Here is a 22707-nt window from a genome sequence, read left to right as displayed (position 1 = left end):
CCAGAGTCCCACATCTTGGCAGTGATGGCGGAAAGCCACTCTGACTCTACAGTCTGAGCTTTTAACACCTCTTCTCTGCTACCTTCCATGTGTCTCTCTGCCGTAGTATAAAGTGCGTTTTCTCAGAGTATAAAGTGAGAAAGCAGAGCAGTAATTAAAGCTCTTACTAACATGCACCAAAATTGAACAAATGCTATTTGATCAGACACTGAAGTGCTGAACTGTATCTCTGCTTTCATTAAAAATCTGGAGCTGGACAGTGCTATGGTCATAATTCAATGCTCTGAGAGGCTGGCCCACATGGGAAGGTTCTGGGTTTGCATGGAGACCTCCCTGAGTGCCCTGGGCATGGATGCACCCATGTTCTGGGGCTGGCTGATGTTGGGGGTGGACTGCAGCATGAAGACCTTGTTGGGGGTGCCACTCTCTCACAAAAAAGGAACAAATTTTTCTAAAAGAATCTTTATGACAGCGATGTCTTTCCTACACCAAAAATTCCTGGTCCAGGGGCCAGCAGGTGGCCTGGTGGTTAAGGTACTGGACTCCCACATGGTCAACTGTAGTTTGAATCCCAGCTTCCCAAAAGCTAAACACGGTGGTGCACACCTATGGTCTCAGCTACTTGGGAGGCTGTGACAAAAGAATCGTGACATAGCAAGACTCTGTCTAAAAAAAGAAAAATACAGGGACTTGAACCCCGCAATGCAGTTTTCCACAAAAGCACCTAAAAATGGGTTTATTCTAAACAAACAACAATATACTAAGTTAAAATGAGGGGTGAGGGGGGAGTTACTGACCTCTTAGAAGAGGTAAGCAAAATGGACAACCTAGTTAATCCACTCCCTAGATGGGAAGTCTTAAAATGTAGCCGTGCTACACGTCTTAATTTTTCGGTGTTTTGTTTTGGTTTTGCTTTAGCTCCGCTTCCACATGTTTTGTCTTATTACCACATAGTTGATTCACCATTGTCAAACTGTGTCCTCACCCTAGGTTTGTAAAATATGGCCAAGGTACTTAAAAATAAACTTCTATTAAAAAAAAAAAAAACTGGCCTTAGATTTTGAGATGTTTTATTTTGGACAAACTAGCCAAAGGCTTATTTCTCTGTGAGCTGGGGGACTCTTTTTATTTGCCTTCATGCAAATCCTTTAAGCCTGTGAACATTCCTCTGCTCAGTTCCAAGGAACAGTGACACCGCTGTCCCCTCAGTCCCTGTGGTTCCTGCCACATCCACCTCTGCAGCCTCCATTCAGGCCTCTATTCCCTTCTGATCAGGCCTCCAGTGCTGCTCTTCCTAGGACCTCCTCCCTTCTCTTCCTCCTTCTCTTTCCTCTTGCTGCTTACTTTTTACTCTTCCAGTAAAAGTCAGTTAGATGATCAATGCTATTTTATAATATTGTGTACATTACTGCCTACCTCCTTTTTTATTGGCGTGAGGTAGAGATGGGCTTTTTGGTTTGGGTAGCAATGGGAGGAGGGGTAAAGGGAAAGTGATCAGAGAGGTTCTCATTTCAGTGATCTGGAAGAATCCACCTGATGGCTTCAATTCTCCCTCAGACTTTTAGAAGGCAGTAGCTGGTGGGCCCTCTATGGAATTATACTTCATCCGGGCATACACCATTTCATGGCCTGTCATAGCTATGAAATGACATATTACATAGCCCTCTGTAATTAGATTCCAGTGTTGCTTCATTATAAAGGGTCAAATGGCCTCTCCCACAATGCAACCTAACAGAGGGAAACGTAAAAAGTAGGAAGGTATATGACTCTTTAACTAGTTTGTCAGTTCTGAGAGACTAGCAAGTATGTGGCCTTTGGAACAAGCAGTCACCGCTAAACTCCAGGCCTCCACTTACTACTTATGTCACTCTGCATATGTTATTTAACTTCATTGCGTCTCAGTTTCCCCATTTGTAAGGTAGAGGTTGAACAACATTACATAGCTCACCAGAGAGTTAAGAGTATTAAATAAGGCAATGCAAGCAAAACACCAAGTGCCTAGCAGATGGTTAACATTCTCAAAGCATCTAGGATATAGCAGTGAACCAAAAAGCCCATTCTCTCCACAAGGTCTGCAGCTTACCCCATATTTTTATGCTGATATAGTGGATTTGTAAGAGGTACAGAGAGAAGCAACCAACCTGTTCACACATAACTTTTTCTACTGGAGGAAATAACATAAGTTGCACAAAAGCCCACATGTGCAAAACAAAAAAACCACAAATCATTTTTACCAGTTGTGCTCTCCATATCTAAGAGGTCCATCTATGCAGAGTTCACCAACTGCAGGTCAAAAGTGGTATTTTCTTGGGACTAGCAGTTAGTGTAATGGCTATGTCGCTGGACTCCCATGTAGTCGACCGCGTTTCGCGTCCTGGACCCGGTGGCTTAAACTCAAGCTGCGCGCGTGTGCGTGCGTGCCCAAGATCCTGAGAGAATGGAGGAGAAGGGATTGCAGTGTGACCATCCTCCCTGGGGGTTGATTTCTTGCTATCTCTCTGTCTCTGTCTGTCTGTCTGGTGAGCGCATGTGCCCTATAGCAAAAACCTCTCCAAAAAAAAAAAAAAAAGTGGTATTTTCTTGCTGAAGTGTACTGTGTATTATAGTAAGGCCTTTGATGGCTGTGTCTGTACTGAACATGTAACATGCACAGATGTATTTTTCTCATCATTATTCCTTAAACCACACAATATAGCCATTTATGACATTTACATTGTATTCGGTATCGTATGTAATCTAGAGATGATTTCAGGAAGGTGGGACAAGGCCCAACTTGGGCGGCACAGGCAGTAACGTGCTAATTTGCAGTGCCGAGCAGCACATAGGTCCAGATCCCAGGTGGGCCTGAAACATGCCCAGTACATGCATCCAAGATCTTGATTGGCTAGGGAGATAGGGCAAGGGGATCGCAGCATGATAAGACCCTGTCAAGGCCTCTCTCTGCCTTCCTTTCCTGCACACATGTGTGTACTCCACATGTGAACAAATATGTTCTCACTCATGAAAGAAATAAAATGGACTTCTAAAAAGGTATATGGGACAACATGCAGAGGTTATGTGCAAATGCTACAGCATTTTCTATAAGGGTATCCATGGATTTTGGTTTCTCCCAGGGATGTTTGTGTGGGTGGGTGTGGGTGTGTATGAAGTCCTGAAACCTATCTCCCGCAGATATCCTGGGATGACTGCACTTATGTACTTATTTATGATTTTCAAATATGGCTCTTGTGTCTTTCAGAATTATTTCAATGCAATATTGTGCCCTCAAAATACCACTGCTAAAATAAAACTGAATTTGCTAAGGACACCAATTTATTTCTTTTGTTTTTTTTTTGAGAGGTTTTTGGTATAGGGCAAGCGCACTCGCCAGACAAAGAGAGACAGAGAGAGAGAGAGAAATCACCCCCAGGAAAGATGTTCATGCCACAATCTCTTCTCCTCCATTCTCCTCTCAGGATCTTGGGCACGCAAGCACACATGCCCAGCGTAAGTTTAAGCCACCGGGTCCGGGACTCGAACCGCTGTCAACTACATGGGAGTCCAACGACATAGTCATTACGCCAATTGCTGGTCCCAAGGACACCGATTTCTTTAAAAAAAAAAAAAAAAAGAAAAGAAAAAAGAAAAAAATCTACTTAATGCAAAAAACTCAGTGAGACAACTGATCTACATTTTCTCACTTTACTTAAGTTTAAAAAAAAAAAAAAAAAGTGGTATTTTCTTGCTGAAGTGTACTGTGTATTATAGTAAGGCCTTTGATGGCTGTGTCTGTACTGAACATGTAACATGCACAGATGTATTTTTCTCATCATTATTCCTTAAACCACACAATATAGCCATTTATGACATTTACATTGTATTCGGTATCGTATGTAATCTAGAGATGATTTCAGGAAGGTGGGACAAGGCCCAACTTGGGCGGCACAGGCAGTAACGTGCTAATTTGCAGTGCCGAGCAGCACATAGGTCCAGATCCCAGGTGGGCCTGAAACATGCCCAGTACATGCATCCAAGATCTTGATTGGCTAGGGAGATAGGGCAAGGGGATCGCAGCATGATAAGACCCTGTCAAGGCCTCTCTCTGCCTTCCTTTCCTGCACACATGTGTGTACTCCACATGTGAACAAATATGTTCTCACTCATGAAAGAAATAAAATGGACTTCTAAAAAGGTATATGGGACAACATGCAGAGGTTATGTGCAAATGCTACAGCATTTTCTATAAGGGTATCCATGGATTTTGGTTTCTCCCAGGGATGTTTGTGTGGGTGGGTGTGGGTGTGTATGAAGTCCTGAAACCTATCTCCCGCAGATATCCTGGGATGACTGCACTTATGTACTTATTTATGATTTTCAAATATGGCTCTTGTGTCTTTCAGAATTATTTCAATGCAATATTGTGCCCTCAAAATACCACTGCTAAAATAAAACTGAATTTGCTAAGGACACCAATTTATTTCTTTTGTTTTTTTTTTGAGAGGTTTTTGGTATAGGGCAAGTGCACTCGCCAGACAAAGAGAGACAGAGAGAGAGAGAGAAATCACCCCCAGGAAAGATGTTCATGCCACAATCTCTTCTCCTCCATTCTCCTCTCAGGATCTTGGGCACGCAAGCACACATGCCCAGCGTAAGTTTAAGCCACCGGGTCCGGGACTCGAACCGCTGTCAACTACATGGGAGTCCAACGACATAGTCATTACGCCAATTGCTGGTCCCAAGGACACCGATTTCTTTAAAAAAAAAAAAAAAGAAAAGAAAAAAGAAAAAAATCTACTTAATGCAAAAAACTCAGTGAGACAACTGATCTACATTTTCTCACTTTACTTAAGTTTATCCCACTTCCCTTAGAATGGGCTATTTGTACCAGCATTTGTTTTCTAACAATGAGAGTGATATCTCATATGATACTGGAAGTTTCACCCTTTAATACCTTGTACTTGATCACTAGGCTAAATAAAAAGCTTAGAAACAGAAGGTAGTCATCTCTGCCTGCTGCCGATAGATGGCGATAGTGGTCATGCAAGATTATTTTCATCTCTGCGGAGCTGCTGTTCGGTAGTGGTTCTCCACTGGCCGAGTAGCATGCTTGTTGTGTCTGTGTTAGGTTTTGAAGTGTTTACTGACATCATTAACCCCACAACACATCTTTTAAGTACAAAACTAAAGGCAATTTTGAAAGCGATTATGAGACGTGTAAGAGAGCATTGTGACAGTATAGACTATTTTAAAAATTCAAAGTGATGAAAAATGATAAATGTTGCACTTGTGGTGAAATGAATCATCCTAAGATACAAATGACCTCAAAGGACAACACATACGTGAGAAGTGCTATATTTAAGCAACGAACATTAATCTATAGAGCAAGGCAAAGTGACTGGAAAATGTAAAAACAAACATAACCAAAAACACATTTGTCCGCCGTTAGAGAACAAGCACCAGTGTGCCATCATAGTCTGTTATATGCCAATGACTCTAAGATCAACACAGGAGAGGCGAGGATCTACGGGAGGCTTTAAAATAGTAGGTTTAAACCTAAACTGCACACTGGGATCACCAGGGGAGCTGTTGAGAATCGTAAAGTCCAGGCCAATAATGAGGATCTCTGGGACTGGGACCCAGGCACCGATAATTCTGAAAGCTTTTCAAGTGATTCTAATGTGCAACCCAAGTAGAAACTACTGCCTTCAAATCTAAGCATGGGGAAAACTCAGCTGCTACTGGTTCCACAGATTAAAACTTATTTGAATGTGTAGAGCACAGTGTGTGATGTGTGGATACCTTAGCAGGAATTACTTCTCTATGACGTTTTTTTCTTCAAGAAGAGAAATTACCTGTCTCGAGGGACTTTTCCTTTCATATTCTTGAAACCAGTTTTTGGGGAAAAGGTATATTACTGAGAGAAATATAGAGTACGCCTCATTTTAAAGTTGGGAAGGAGCTATTCACACACCTATTTGAAGAAAAGGTATTGCAGAAACACAAGCTTCAACATCTCTTAGGCATTTCAGTGAGTCCATTGACAAACAAACACTTAAACCTGTTCAAAACTATTGGAGCTCCCTGAGTATAGCATATCCCCTGTGGGCTCATTTCCAAAGATTAGACTAATTCCTATTCACTCACTCAGTGCACTCTGATTCCCTTCCATCCATATTAAGCATGTTTCGCATTATAACGAATGCATTTTTCAGTCCTCAATACAACCCCCACCCGCCAGGTTCTTCTCAATGCAACCCCCTTTTACCTTATCTGCCATGATCATGGAGGAGCCCCCGTGGATGCCCAGGATAGGGGTGAGAGTCTGGGCTGAAATGAAATCGAGAATTTGGGCAATGGCTTCCTGGTCTGTGTCATCAGCGAACACCACCCCTTGGATCTTCCGGTCAGACATGAGATCACAGATGCGGGTGATAATGCTCTTTGGGTCGGTCTCATTCATGGCTACCAGCTCCACACGGGGAATCACAGAGAGATGGTGGAAGTCATCTTTCTCGTGGGCATCCTTGATGGCCACCTCGTCTGAAGTGCCCACGAGGATGACGGCGATGCCGATGCTGGGGGGGCTCTTCTGAGAACGAGCTCTGCTGCCTGACACGGCCAGGACAGCCAACACCAACCAGAATTTGGGAGAACAGCACTCTGTTCTGGGCTTCATCTTCAACTCGGCGACACCCTGAGGACACAAAGAGGGAGAATGGTTAAAATATGACCCATGCTACAGATAACCAGTCTTTGAAGAGGCTGGATACTGCAAGTCAAGGCCCACATCTCCTCTCACTGGTTATCAGGCCCACTTCTATCTTCTAGCCTAGTCACTTTCTTTAATGTTTGCTCAGCAGAATGAAAGAAAAAGAAACTTTCAAAAACTTCAAAAATCCTTTAGCAGGGCCAGCAGGTGGTGTGGTGGTTGGGACACTGGACTGTCACATGGCCAACCACAATTTGAGCCCAGTGGCTTAAAAAACCATGCCAGGCACAAAATCCCAGACCTGGTAGCTTGAAAATCACACCAGGCATTTGTGTGTAGGCCCAAAATCCCAGAAGGAGAATGGAGGAGAAGGGATTGTGATGTGGCCATCACCTCCCACCCCCAGGGGAGTGATTTCTTACTTTCCCTTTCTCTCTTTGACTATCTCCAGCGAGTACAAGCCCCCTAAAACCTAAAAAAATAAATAAATAAAAATAAATAAAAAACCCTTTAGCAAGACAATAAAAGATGGCTATTGCTATGACCACGCAGCTAACAAACAGAGGCAAACAAGGAAAAGAGGAACCAGGTAGCTCACAAGCAGGAGTCTTCAGAAGTAGGGGATCTTGCTGCTGCTGCCTTACCCCTGGCACTCTGTTACAACCCATCCTTGAGCTGCTTTTGGCCAAGGGGACAGCAGGGACTAGGCAAAGCGAGCAGCACAATGGTCTTAACAGAGGCCAGCAACAAAGCATGGCCTGGATAAGCTGGATACAGGGAGCTACAGATACATAAGCCCCATTCTTGCCGTCTTTTCCTCATGTTTGCCTCGAAGAGCGTGACAGCCAGAAAATTCTTTGGTAACCTTTTTAGTATCAGGCTCTTATTATTAAGTCACAAGAACAACCAATACAAAGGCAGCACTTCCTTTTTATTTTTTTTTTTTAGGTTTTTGCCATAGGGCATGTATGCTTGCCAGAGGGAGACAGAGAGACAGGGAGAAGGAAAGTGAGAAATCACCCCCAGGGGGAATGGCCATGTCGCAATCCCTTCTCCTCCATTCTCTCGGGATTTTGGATATGCTTGTACACATGCCTGGTATGATTCTCAAGGCACTGGGTCAGCACTTGAACCATGGTCTCCTGCCTATTTGAAAAAAAGGTTAGATATTAGGGACCTAAACACTGAGAATTTAGCTAGCAAAAAGAAAAAAATAATAATGAAAGTGTTGAATCAGGACAGGTCAAGGAAGTGTTCAGGTTCGAGAGACTGACTGCAAAGGGCATTAATGATTTGGGAGTGAGATTCTGGGGACATTTTGTGGCTGAGGAAGCACAAAATCCAATCCAGATCTTGGCAGAAAATATTCTGGAACTCTGGCTGTTGTAGTCATCCTTCAATACTGCCAAAAAGGAGACCTATATCGATTGCCTTGTCTCTCTCTTGAGAAGAAGACGAGTAGCTCAGTGGTTCATGCCTGAGCAGTTTACTCCTGACAGCTGTCTGGTCTCAGTGGAAACAGGGAATGACTACACAAACCCTGGAAACCCATGCTGATGGGCTGTACCCAATCTAACAGGCAACCCAAGATCTGAACTCCTCCCAGAGCTTAAAGAGAGGCAATACCATATAGACAGTTGAGCAGCACTGAATATTCAGAGGAAGACAGATGGGTTTAGTACCTCAAAAAGCTGTGGACAAATAAAAATAAAATTAAAAAAAAATCTGTTCAATTCTAAGCACTGGTTTTCAAGGACAACCGAAAGATTTAGAAATTTGGCAAAACTAGAGGCTAACTTCATTCCAACAGGATTCTAATCCTACAGTTATAAGTCACTAAATTAAATTCCTTCACATTTAAAAGTGGTCCATTCTGCCATGACAGCTTATTAACTTTAATGCACTCTAAACTCTCCCACTTTGATGTTTTATTTGCTCTCTTTAAAATATCTCTTCTATTCGTTCCTCTATTTCTTCTCACACAATATATTATACTTTGTTATGCAATGGCTAGTGGTGACACTCAAAGAATCGAATCTGGTTTTACCGAGCATCTCTTTTATGTTCCAGATAGAGCAAAGCACTTTACGAAGCAATACATTATGAGAGATACCGGTAACAGAGGGACTGTGAGACAAACAAAGAGGCTGCTTTGAATACAAACTCAATGTTGAACATTAAGAGGGGGTTAGTTGGGAGAAAGCATGTAGCCTAAGATAAGCAAAGTAGTTTTGCTGCCTTCCTCAGACACACCACAGTTAGTCTTGACACGCCTGCTCTATGAGCTTGAATCCCCTCCTCTCCTCTACGCTTCACCCCTCCCCAGGAGAATGGAGCATTGCTTCCCTTAGGCTCTTACTATACCCAGTATGTGTCTATCTAACTAGATTATTATATGATTATGTGTATGCCTTTTTTAACTAGCTGACAATCTTCCTGTCATCAGGGACCTTTCTGGTTCAGTAAGCACTTACTAAACACCTACTACCTAGCAGATATTGCTTTGGAGGCTGAGAATGCAACAGACACAGGCTCTACCCTCCCGGCAGAAGATGCAGACAGATAAGAAGCTTGTCTTGGGCTGGCTCGGTGGTGTAATAGTTAAGGGAGCTGCATCCTACCTGGTTTGTATCCTGGTCTTAGAGGCTTAATAAAATGCTGGGCGCATGGGGATGTGTGCCCAAACTCCTGGCAGGAAGGAGGAATGGAAGAAAAGGGTTGCAACCTAACTATGCCTCCCTGGTGAATGTTCATTCTTTCTCTCTCCCTCTCTCTCCTCTCTCTGGCGAGTGCACATGCCCTTTGGCAAGAAAAGAAATTTAAATTAATAAATAACTATCTTGTCTCATTTCTATTTATGTTCTTGAGATCTAACAGTACCTCATATACAATAGGGAAGAAACCTAATAAATGGTAGCCAATACTGAATTTCTACCATTAGGCTGAACCACATAAGATTGCTGGGTTTTGACCACTTTTTACCTATGATCGTTTAACTTACTGTGCAACAAACGCTATTACTGCCAGGTTTGGTTTGCACTTTTTTTTTTTTTAAGTTTTTGCTATAGGGTCTATGCACTTGCCAGAGAAAGACAAAGATGGTGAGAGGGAAAGTGAGAAATCACATCCCTCCATTCTCCACCTGGGATTTGGGGCACACACACACACACAATATGTGATTTTCAAGCCACCAGGTCTGGGACTCAAACTGCAGTTGGCTTTGTGGGAGTCTGGCACCTTAGGCACCATACCACCTGTTAGCCCCATTATCAGGTATTTTACAAGCCTTATGAAATCCTTGTAAAATCATTAAAAGTCCTGGTTTTTTTTTTCTTGTATTGTAAGTGAGAAAATAATATTTTGAGAGGTTATGCACGCAACCAAGATCTCAGAGCTGGTGAGGGATGGTACTGATTTTCAAACTCGAGTTTTTCTGGCTCTACAGCCCTTGTTCTGGGTCCTTTGGGTGTAATACAATGGACAAAGAATGCATGGATAAATGAAGGAAGTCACCAACCCAAATCAACCAAGGTTTTAATACCATTCCACATTAACAAAGTGCCTGGGGATGGGCAAGTCACCTCATCACGGTCTTGACTTTGTCATTGCGGAAATCAGGATAATACCTCTAACCTACATACCTGAAAGGTTTCTGTGAGGATCAAAGTGATAATATGTATATGGAAGTGCTTTGAAGACTATAAAATACTCTACAGATGCAAAGGATGTTACATTTAAGCTTCTGTAGAAGCTGTCCAAGAAGCCTAGCTATTTATGAAAGCACAGAGTGAGTGTGTGGGAGGTAGGGGTGAGAGAAAGACAGTCAGAGGCTGAGATGAATGCTAAGAGGAACCTCATGGGGGCAAGAGAGATTGGTTCCCTGAGTGATATAACTTCCCGAAAAGATGTCACATAGTGGCCTCAGGGTAGCAGCAGACTCCACTGACAGTTTTCTAGTCATGTAGCAGAATTCAAGAGGCATTCAGGACAGGGCCAGTGTTGGGGAACAGTGGATCTCAGCACACCCACATCATGCTATGAATTCAGGCACCAGGGTACACACACAGACCCAGCAACAAAGCAGCAGGAGAAAGGGTCAGCTGAGCACATACTTGGCCTTCGGCCTCCTTGATGTTTTGGGTGAATGGTCTCTAGATCTATAACCAGAAGGCTGCAGCAGCCCCTCTTCATGCCTATTACTGGGCAAGGTAACTACAGCAGGACACGGTATACACTTTGCTCATGACAGATCTAAGAAAAGGCACATCTCTGTGAGAAGCAGGACAACCCAAAGAGGGAGAATAAAAGGTGATTTAACAGATAATTAAGTCATGTTTTTTAAGCACTGTCCTTTAATGCAGTCAGGACACTGTTTAGAGTGACCCAATTAAGGTGACTGTGATTGGAATATGATTTGAAGTGAGTAAAACTAGGATTAACAGTGCCAGATCATGTATCAGGCCCAGTTTCGCAAGCTACCCATAAAGACAGAAAGCTGAGATCCACAGGCCTTCAAATTTGTCACATTCGAGAGTGTAGAGAAACAAGGAGTCTCACAAAGTCGAGTGAAGTCTAAATGAATATAACTTCTTAGAGGTCAATGGGGAAATAGTTATCACAATTTCAATATTGGGACAAAATAAAATTAAAAGATGGAAACATTAAACGGGATAATGAGAGACGTTATATACTACCACTGAGAAAACACAACAATCAAGAATATACATGAACTTAAAAATATAGTATTGATATGTCTAAGATAACACCTAAAATTCTCACAGAAAAAAAGAGAAATAAATTCAACAGACAAAAGATCTTATTAACTAACATAATAGAAATAAACAAGCAAACCAATAAATAAATAAAACAATTCATGAGGCATAAGCTTGAGCTAGTTCTGATATCTAGAAATACATATAAGATAGAATACATGTTCTTTTTAAGCATATGAAAAAATTAAATCTATAACAATGCATCAATAATTCTAAAGAACTAATATGAAACAATTGTTATTTTTCTATAATGTGATTAAATTCTAAATCAATTTTTTAAAGGATAGCTTAAAAAAACACATATCTAAAAACTTAACAACAAAAACACTAAGTGTCCAAATTTCTAGAGTGCAAGTAAAGTAATTGAGATAGAAAATTACACTTTTAAATACATTTATAAGACAACAAGGACACAAAATGTTATTAACTATAACTAAATTTTCACTAATTGAGTTGAACATGCAACAGAGTCAATCCTCAGAAGGAAAGAAATAATTAAACTATGAATAAATGCAAGACAAAGAAAAGAAAAAAACAAAACTGATCTTTTTAAAAGGCAAAGATAAAATTCTAACAAGACCAATTAATGAATACACAGACAAAAGCAAATAAACTGTATAATTAAAGAGAAAATAACATATATAATAGAAAAAATGTTAAGGTTTTTGCCACGGGGTGTGTGCACTCACTGGAGAGAAACGGAAAGAAAGAGAGAGGGAAAGTGAGAAATCACCCCCCCCCAGGGGGATGGCCACACTGCAATCCCTCCTCGTTAGTCATCTCTCAGGATTTGGGGCATGCCCATGCACATGCCTGGAGTGATTTTCAAGCTGTGAGGTCCAATACTCTAACCACAGTCATGTGGAAGCCCAGGGCCTTAACCATCACACCATCTTCTGGCCCCAACATTTTTAAATAATAAAAGAACATTATGAAAACTAGTTGCTTTTAAATTAAGATAAAATAGCTAATAAAAATAGCAAATAGGGAAGGCGACTCAAAAGAAGGCAGAAAATTCAAATATAACATTAGAGTAAAATGGTTGGGGTCAGCATGGGGTGTGGTGGTTAAGGTGCTAGACTCCCGTGTGGCTGACAGCAATGAGAGTCCTGACCGGGCAGCTTGAAAATTGTGGGGTATGTGTGTGTGCATGCCCAAAATCCCAAAAAGAGAATGGAAGAGAAGGGTGTGATGCATGGCCATCCCTATCCGGGCAGTGATTTCTCACTTTCTAATCTCACTGTCTTTTACCCTATGGCTAAAGCCAGAAAAAAAAAAAAAAGGACAATGACTATCAAATTTCCTAATCCTAGTACACTGAAACCGCCACTCCACTTACTGCCACCCTTCCCAACCAACCACTCCACCACTTTACCCACCCTATGCAAAATCAAAGGAATTAAAACAGGTGTAGATAGTTTTATAGATTAAGTAAACCAAACTTTTAAGGAAGAAATAAGCCTTGCTCAAAAGAGTTTAACAAAACAGAAAGAGAAGAAAAGCTTGAATCTAAATCTAGATAAGCATAGTACAAGAAAAGATTATTACTGATCTTCTTAACTTAGAAACATAAAGCTAAAAAAAATCATAAACGAAATATTAACTAATCAAAACACATAATATATTTTTAAAATAACAATAATCATCATGATCAAGTGTGGTGTAGAACAAAAATGCCAGACATTATATATATATAATCCCCCTCCAGGGGGGATGGTCATGTCACAGTCCCTTCTCCTCCATTCTCCTCTCAGGATCTTGGGTATGCACTCACACGCGCCCAGTGTGAGTTTTAAGCCACCGGGTCCGGGACGTGAACCGCAGTCGATTACGTGGGAGTCCAGCGACATAGCCATTACGCTAACTGTTGGTTCCCAAGACATAATATATTTTTAAAAATGACAATAATCATCATGATCAAGTGTGGTGTAGAACAAAAATGTGAGGATGACTTAATTTCAAAATATATATCAAAAATTCACCACATTAAAGAACTAATTTATGATAGAAATACTAAAATGTGTTTAAACCAATAACAAAAAACTTTTTGGCGCTAGAAATGAAAGGGACCATCAGTCTTTACCTCGTAAGGGTACACACCAAAAACTTTTGATCCTATGCCATTTGACATTGAGGAAAAAGTATACTTAATGCTCTTAGCGCTACTAGAAATTCTAATAAATAAATAAGTCAAGAAAACAAAAGTTTTAAGGATAGGAAGGAAAGAAAAAAATGGCATTATGTGAAGACCATATTGTTATCTACATAGAAAACTAAACGGAATTTTTAAATTATTCAAATTAATAGGAGTACAACAAGGCTGCTAGATAAATGATCCACTTAGATCCATCATTTTAACTGATCAGGAAATGCAAGGGTTCATAATAGTAAAAATAAGTAAAATACTGGGTCATCGGGAAAGTCATGATGCATTTTTGCATAGACAAATACATCATCACATTCACGATGACCTTATATTAAGGACAAAGGAAGGTTTCTCCAGAGAAAATCTGAAAATTCTATTAAAAAATAGGAAGAAGATCCAAACAATATAACCATATACCTTGTTCATGCATGCGACAGCATAATATTGTAAGGAGCTCTATTTTCTCCTTAATTAATCTATAATTCCAAGGCAATTCCTATCAAAATAACTATGGGATTTTAAAGGAATTTTATAAAATTATTCTAAAATTATGTGGAATTATGAATGTACATCAAAAACTGAACATGATGTCCTTATCTGAACCAATAATGACGGTGTGCTGTGAGCTGAGAAGTGTGATTAAAAATCTGCAGAACAGATCCAAAATAATTTGTTAATTAACTTTTTTTTTTTAAGTTCCAAGTCAATTTTGGGTTTTAAGTTACACTTTCTAAATTCAAATTTATGAGAGTAGGGTAAATGTCTAATCAAACAGGTGCTCTTGAGTCAGAATGCTTAAATTAGACAATAAGTATGTTCACCGACTATCTGGAGCAGGAAAAAGAGATTGCAAATATCAAACATCCACCATCTAAAGACATTATGAACCAATATGTATTTCTATAAATGAAATACAATGGCATCTGTATATACATAGATATTCAGAACATTTGGAAACTTAATTTCAGTGCTTTAAATGTATTTAAGGTGTTTTTTTGTTGTTATATTTTTTGTTTTTGGTTTTTTTTTTTTAACCGTACTAAAAATTATCTAAATCTGTATAAATGATACAGAAAAGACACCCACCTTTGATTTCAGTGGACTTAGAACCTAACACTTCTCTCTGAATTCTGATATTCTCTACCTTCTCACACTGCTACCATCATCCATAACTATTTCAGAGCTTTTTAGGTCCTTTGTCTTGTTATTTCTTCAGAAAGGAAAACAATAAGAAATTCAGATAGTCTGGGGAGTATGGGAAGTGCTAAGATTGCCCCTATGGAACCGGTGGAAAAAGAAATGTTGAACTGGACATGCTATGAAGATGCCAAATTCATTTTTAATTTAGTGACCTAAATAGAAATAAACGGGGCTCCTTGGTCCTAATGAAGTATGTACTTACCTATGCACACCTGTGGGAAGCTACTGAGGTTTGAATGTGTCCCAAAAAGCTAATGTGTTGGAACTTGGTTGTATGCAGAATCTTCAAAAAGTTCTTGGAAAATGCACACTGTAAATAAAATATGCATGGATTTGAAATATTTTGCACCAAAATAAATTTGTACTTTAATTCCACTTTTCCATAAACTTTTTGAAGTATCTTTGTATTGTGAAGGCATTAAAAGGAAACTGAATGTAAATATGGATTGGAGAGGTGGGAAGTGATTAGGCATCAAGGTGGGGTCCTCATGATTGAGTCCTGGTGAGTTTATAAGGACAGGGTATGAGAAAGAGACACATGGACACAGACACTCATGTTGCTTTTCTGCTCTGTCTTACCATGAGATCCATCAGCAAGAAGACTCTTACCAGATATGGTCCCTGAACTTGGCCCTCCATGAACTGATCAAACCTCTATCTTACAAATTACCCAGTTTCGGGTATTTTCTGTTATTAGCAACAGAATGGACTAAAACAGAAGCCAACACCAAGTCCATTTCAAATAACACAACAAAGTCATAGAAGTGTAGGACAGATAAAGAGAGGGGAAGATACAGACAAAAGCTGCCCAAATTCTTGACCCAGAAGGTGAACCATCCAATCTTCCTACATTCTGCAGGTAAGGGTGCTCTTTCTAAGACCACCAGCTCCCTTAGACCCTAGGAAAGATGGTCTCATCACTGCCAAGCGTAAAGGCAGTATTAAATTCTTTGGCTGAGATATTTCTGCTAAGTCTTTCCAAAGACATCTAATGAATAAAAGCCTTCCTGTTCTTTCTCTGTCCAGCCAGACCTACCACCTGAGTTCCTTCCTTATTCTACAATATTTCCAGTAGGCTTGTCTATCTAAACTGTTCTTTCCTGCTGCATGCACAAAGGAGAAGTATTACTTCTACTGTCACCCAAGTTCTTGATACAAGGGTTGTACTACTAACTAATAAAGGATTATAAATCACTTTACATGTGTGCACTTTAATGGAAATTTGTAATACAAACGTAGATGATTATCTAGCAACCTTTTACAGTTTTTTTCCCTTTAATATTCTGCAAGAGCAGACACCAAAATTGTTCAAAGTTTCTCTTCTAACATCTGCACACAGTTCTTAATTATAATTAATTTATATGCCTCCGAGGACAGTGTGGGCAGCACTGCTGAAATCCAAACCTTTTGAAACCTGATTCTGATTATTACCATTTGGCGGCAGATTAGGGCAATTGTGTGTATTGGTTTAACAGCAAAATAGCATTTTCAAGTGTTAATAAAAATTATTGACTTGTCACTGACTATTAAGGGGGGGATGGGTATTCAAAGTAGGTGGGGTGATAAAAAAAGAAGAACAGGAGCAGGGAAGTAGGAAAAATCTCAAATGGGATGAAAGTCAAAGGAAGACTTCAGAAGGAAAAAAAAAAACAAGGGATGAGAGCTAGACAACCAAACCCAATAAGCACCTACCGAGAAAATATGGAGTTCTGAGTTACAAACAGCCTGTGCTAAAATAGATTTAAAACGTAAGTGTTGAAAAAGGCTATTCCCATGCCCCCCACCCGACTCTCACACACACGAATCATCTGGATACATTGGGCACATTCCAAGCCACTGCAACCCTCAAAAAGGCTTCTTCCACAAACGCCAGTTCCAAACAACAATAACCATTGTGTTAGGTTGCGGTGGAGATAGCAAAGTCTTAGCCTTAATGGACATGTGCCTTTTAACTTCCAACTTGCTGTATGTATCTTGACCTCGCTGACCCTTAGCTCCCTTATCTGTAAAACTGTGCAATAACTGCCTTTACGAAATTATTATGAAGACTCACTCATCTGATAAATGATTGCTGAACATTGTCTATGAGCTACGAGCTAGGATATGACACTGGGTAGAATCCAACTGACAAGGGGCCTTTCATTCAGCAGCCAAGACAGACAAATTAACAGGAAATTAGAGTCCCGTGAAAAGAGCTGTAAGAGACTATTCCCAATATGCCATAGGAAGCTACTCACTCCCACCTGGGAGCCAGGAGAGTAACAAGCTAACTACTAACAGATGAGGAATGAAAGCGGGTGATTGAAATTATAAAAATCACAAAATATTATTTAGAAGGGCCTCTGATACAGTGAGGAAAGCAAGCTCTTGAAGTTAAAAGAACTAGAATGAAAACTCGGCTTTGACACTTACTTATCTTGGGGAGAGGGAGAGAGTAACTTAAATTGCCTAGACCTCATCTCCCTCCTTATAAAATGGGGATTATTATCCTCACCTCGCAGAGTTGTTGTGAATATTAAACAATTTACTTAAAAGCATCTAGCAAATAGCAGGTACCTGATATTTATTCATTGACTGTGAGTATGCTCTGTTCAGAGGCAGATAAGCAGCTTTCTTTGACTCAAATTACTTAGAAGGGAGACAGAGTCCTTCCCTCTCACCTCCCTCGCTAGCTGGAGCATGATGTCTACTGACCTCAGAAATAGGTTGTCCTAAAAAGTCTGTAAGTAATAACCTGATATCAAATATAAACAATATTTAATCTAAATTTCAAATCCCAGGGCCACCTAACTAACACCTAGTCCCATCCTCCTCAGATGGGCCACAAAATATCACCAAATATTTTTTTGAGAGAGAGATTTTTGCTATAGGGCACGTGCACTCACCAACCAGCCAGACAGAGATAGAGAGACAGAAAGCGAGAAGTCACCCCCTAGGGGGGATGGCCATGCTGCAGTCCCTTCTCCTCCATTCTCCTCTTGGGATCTTGGGCACACACGCACATGCGCCCGGCGTGAGTTTAAGCCACTGGGTCCGGGACTCGAACCGTGGTCGACTACATGGGAGTCCATCGACATAGCCATTACGCCAACTGCTGGTCCCAAAATGTCACCAAATTTTACAAAGTAGTATGAGAGCCTCAACTTTATCGAAAGAGCCATCTGTTATATTTGGAATCACTAATACCATGGGAAAGGGGTCTAGGGAAACCGGGAAGGCAGGCCCCAACTCACTACCTTTGCTAGTAAATTGGCCTTTCTTGCAAGCCCTAATGAAGAGAGACAGAGACCGTCTGTCTTCCTTACCTGACTCTAGAACTCAACAAAGTACCTGACATACAATAGGTGCTCAATAATCACTCGTTGAAGGCATCAATAAATGACCAATACCAATAATGAGTTTCCACTCCAACTCCACCAATACATAAATGGAGGCTCTTTTCTAAGCCCTTTATTCTTCGAAGGTGATGACATACAGGGAAGCATCACAAATGCCAATGCCATTTCCCACTTCTGGATGTTGTGTAGGAATCATTCCTAGGTCAGTGCTGATAGCTGGTAATTGCCTGCTATTGCCTGTGTCTAGGTGTCTATGTGCGTGTGTACATGCATGCGTAAGCCAACGCCGGTATGAATGGTGTATGTGTGCATCAGTTAGCCTTCTTTCCCTTGGTCTTTGAGCTCTAAGATGGTTCTGCTGATGGAACATGGGGCACGAATATGACTCAGCCTTCGCTTCAGAGCTCAGGTTGAAAACAAGCCTCTGACTATAACCACAAAGAGAGCACTGCAGCCGGGCCAGAATCAATATGGAACAAAAGCTGCACCATCTGAGCTGGCTGGTTATCAGACCCACTGTAGGTACAATCACACATTCCCTAAAATAAAATGCCATCATTATGATTGCCACCAACACACACATTTGTTAATCACACAACCGATCGTAGCTGATTCCCAGCTCATTAAATCCCTCTGATCTCACATGTGCAATCGGGTACCGATTCAGAGCATGAATCATGATTTGAAACTTAAATTCCTAGTTTTACTTGCTCTTCCTCTTCTCTCCCTCCTTCCTACCAAACTGCTGTCTGAGCAGAACAGTGTAGAAGACACACAGAACTTAGGATCAGGACATTTTAGGGCTCGTTACAATTCTGCCACTCTTAAATCTGTTGTCACTATTTCCTTATCTGTGAAATAAGAATGATAGGGAACCAGCAGTTAGCGTAATGGCTATGTCGCTGGACTCCCACGTAGTCGACCGCGGTTTGCATCCCGGACACGGTGGCTTAAAACCCACGCCAGGCGTATGTGAGTGCATGCCCAAGATCCTGAGAGGAGAATGGAGGAGAAAGGATTGTGGCCTGGCCATCCCCTCTGGGGAGTGATTTCTCGCTTTCTGTCTCTCTGTCTCTCTCTGTCTGTCTGGCGAGCACACACGCCCTATAGTGAAAAACCTCTTTAAAGAAAAAAAGAATGATAGATCAGTTTTCAAAGTCTCTTCTAGCTTTAAAATTCTGTGAATTTCTGCCTTCCATTCACTACTCAAGATCTCTCTGCTGAGGACCCGCAGGTGACATAATGGTCTCCCACGTAGTCCACCGTGGTTTGAGTCCTGAACCCAGAGGCTTAAAAAAGCTCACTCTGGGTGCATGTGTATGTGTGCCCAAAATCCCAAGAGGAGAACGGAGGAGAAGGAATTGCAGCATGGCCATGCCCCTGAAGATGATTTCTTGCTTTCTGTCTCTGTCTTTCTCTGTGTTTCTCCGGCAAGCACATGTGTCCTATAGCAAATATCTCTCTTGGAAAAAGATACATACACACACACACACACACACACACACACACACACACACACACATATCTATCTATCTAGCTAGCTAGCTAGCTATCTAGCTATCTATCTATCTATCTATCTATATATATATATGCTCCAAGCCCTGGGATGTGGACCTGTTTGCAGTATCTTAGTAAGCCTTCTAGTCTCCTTGGCTTCCATGTGGGTTTGGCCAATAGAGAGTACAAGCAAGAGATGAGAGGAGTTGTGGCCAAGACTGGGCTATTGACTCCCCTGGCTTCCCACTCTGTGGTTCTCCTGGGCTGGCTGTATCGCTTGACAGAAGGCCATCACTTCTATTAAGTAACCTTTGCCATCTACCTCTCTGCCCAGGTCCTTTCTAGATTCAAGAAATCGCTCCTACTTGCTTGCTTCAGGACTCCAGGTAGGATAACTACATCACACTGCTTCTAACTCTAGGACACTGCTCCACTCTGACGGTTTCTGTGCACTGTCCATACCTGGGTAAATAGCCCTTTTCTTCGCCTCTCTTCAAATGAAAGAATTTAGTGTGCTCTCTGATCCCTAAAATTACACAGTTTCCTCCTGTGTTCCACAATAATGCATACAAGTGTCTCTTTGGTTTGAAGTGGCAGAAGAAAGACCAGAATCCCACCAGCACTGCCCTGGCCGTTGAGTAGTATACAGCCTCTGATAACACTCCCTACTCATCCTCAGGTCCTGGTCAGCATCATTATAAACAACAATACCTCAAGTGTCTGGCCTCTGCAAAGAATGAATAAACATCTGAATAATATTTCAAAAGTGTACCCTTTAGGAGCCAGCAGTTTTGAAAATAAGAAATAGAAAAGTGTTAACAGTCAGAGAATACACCAACTATTAGAACAATAATGACAAAATCAAATTCAAAAAAAGGCAGAGCATGTGCACTGAGGAAAATGTGATCATTAAAGGAACTTTACGTTGTACTGGCCCCACAGCCTAATGGTTAAGAGAGCCAGTTCCCACATGGCTGACTGCGTGGTTCAAATCCTGGCCCTGTGTTTTTAAGCTTAAGAGGCATGCTGGGCTCATGTACAAGGATGCTCGAAATTCTAATAAGATGGAGAAATGGAGGGGAAGAGATTGCATTATCACCATGCACCATTGGAGAGCACTGTCTCCCGCTCACTCTCTCTGTCTCTCTTTAGAGAGTGCACATGGCCTCTGGGGGGTTGGGGGGTTGGGGGGGAGACTGGACATTGCAAAGAAACAAACTGGTTAATGAAGCCCTGAAGCCGTAACTTCCTTTTATTCTTTTTTTGTGTTTGGTTGGAATCTGCCCCAGGGGGAGAAAATTGAGTTTAGAAGCAATGTTCACTAACTATACAAATTATAAACCAAAGTATAAAGAAAGAAAGAAAGCAATACAAGCAAATGAAAAAGTGATATTTCAAGGAAATACAGGACAGCTGACTTTGTATTTTTTATTAATGTATGGAAAGAAATTAGTATTAGTGGGAAAAAAGGAGAAAATATCTGTGATCCCTTCCTATAATAGGAATCACATTGGGTTGTTGGAAAAGTCATGATGTATTATTTTTCTGTTCAAAAATGTGTCATGACTTTTCCAACAGCCCAATAATATGCCTATAACTTGGTTGCCCTTCTCATTTTATGTGGTTTTTAAAAAGCAAGCAGCTGCTCTCTCTGAATCCAGCATTTTCACACTGTTAGAACAACACGGACATCGACCCTGAATCACCATGTCCACTGTCACCATAGAAATGGCAGAAAAGGGATAGGCTGGTACAGCCTGCACCTCCTTCTTCAGGCCCTGCTAGAGCCAAGGGACGTTCTTCCCTGACTCCCAGATCCAGCCACAGGCCGTGCCAGAATGCACGAGCAGAAATCTCCCAAATCAGGTCTAGAGTGTACACTCAGGGCATCTGCAACTTACTTTTCAAATTATATTTTGAAAACAGAAAACTGAGTTACAACCTCCCACATCATCCTCTATCCCTTTGTCCTCAAAAATCCAGTGAATCAACAAATCCTTATTGTGTTTACTGTGTGCCCATCTTGCCAATCACTGGGAAGATGAAGGGATTTCAAAAAGTGTATGAAAAAGTAGAATTCATATAGGAGTTTACTTTGCAGCAAAAAAAAAAAAAAAGAAATCCATGCACAGTATTTTCATCATACACAATTTATTCTCCATGCACTTTTTGAAGACCTCTACTGTGTCAGAGACAAGACTCAGCCTATGCCCACCAACACCAACACCCCCTGCACAGGAGGTAGCTCACACGCTCCCCAGAACCGGACTGCCAGGATGGCAGAGAGATGATCTCAGAGTATACAGACTGCTCAGGCTTGGGTCTGCGGACAGCTTCATGGGGAAGCAGTTTTGAGCTGGACTAAAAAGCTCTGAGGGTATCTAAGGTAAGGAAACCAGCTTGAGCAGAGGCACAAATGTGAGGCTGCACTAAGTCAGAAAGGCAGTGAGACACAACACATGTCAGGGAGAAGCAGAGAGTTTATGGAGTCATCAAGAGATAAAGCCGAAAAGGTATGCGGAGGAATTTGGGTGCTCTGCTAAGGCGCTTAGACTTAATACTAGAGACAGGACAAGAAACGGTAGAATGGGAGGGAAGGAACAGATCTCTCATCACTAAACCCCGTTTATTCTCCACTTCCAAGGTGAATGAAACCACAGCAGCCTGGGAGAGCTGCTTGGGAAATCAACGAGGCTGGCATATTGCAGCGTAGAAATTCCTTCCCTGCCTCCCAATAATGGCAAATAAGCTGCCACTGTTGAGAAGTTAAGACCCCAATTTTCTAATGATTAAGAAACCGAAGTACTTATGAAATAACATTCGCTGAAGTGTTTTTGATTGAAATAACATTCATGGAAACAGTTTTCTTCTCAACAGGAACAAGTCCCTGTGGAAACATGAACCTAAACACGATGACCCGGGGCTACTGCCTGAAACTGTCCTTGTATTTGGAGATGTTCTTCTCTTCTCTCACCACTCTCCTAAGTCTACTCCTTTGGTTTTTTCCTGGCTGTTGATTGCTTTCCTTTGCTCATGCAAACGTTGTTTCAGGGCCTGACACTCTTT

General features: G+C 41.3%; 1 protein-coding gene across 1 annotated transcript in view; it reads right to left on the bottom strand.

The window, feature by feature from the left end:
- The window catches only part of GRIN2B (glutamate ionotropic receptor NMDA type subunit 2B), a 507810-nt gene that overhangs the window by 354802 nt on the left and 130301 nt on the right, over nt 1-22707 (bottom strand). The window contains exon 2 of the mRNA XM_006164837.2: nt 6245-6673. Within this exon, the coding sequence (XP_006164899.1) occupies nt 6245-6655 (411 nt within the window). The 5' untranslated portion in view covers nt 6656-6673. The remainder of the gene's footprint in view (nt 1-6244; nt 6674-22707) is intronic.

This window comes from Tupaia chinensis, unplaced genomic scaffold, assembly GCF_000334495.1.
Source record: "Tupaia chinensis unplaced genomic scaffold, TupChi_1.0 Scaffold143734_1, whole genome shotgun sequence".
Classification (NCBI taxonomy): domain Eukaryota; kingdom Metazoa; phylum Chordata; class Mammalia; order Scandentia; family Tupaiidae; genus Tupaia; species Tupaia belangeri.
The sequence above is the reverse complement of the archived record's forward strand: the minus strand, read 5'-3'. Positions and strand labels throughout refer to the sequence as shown.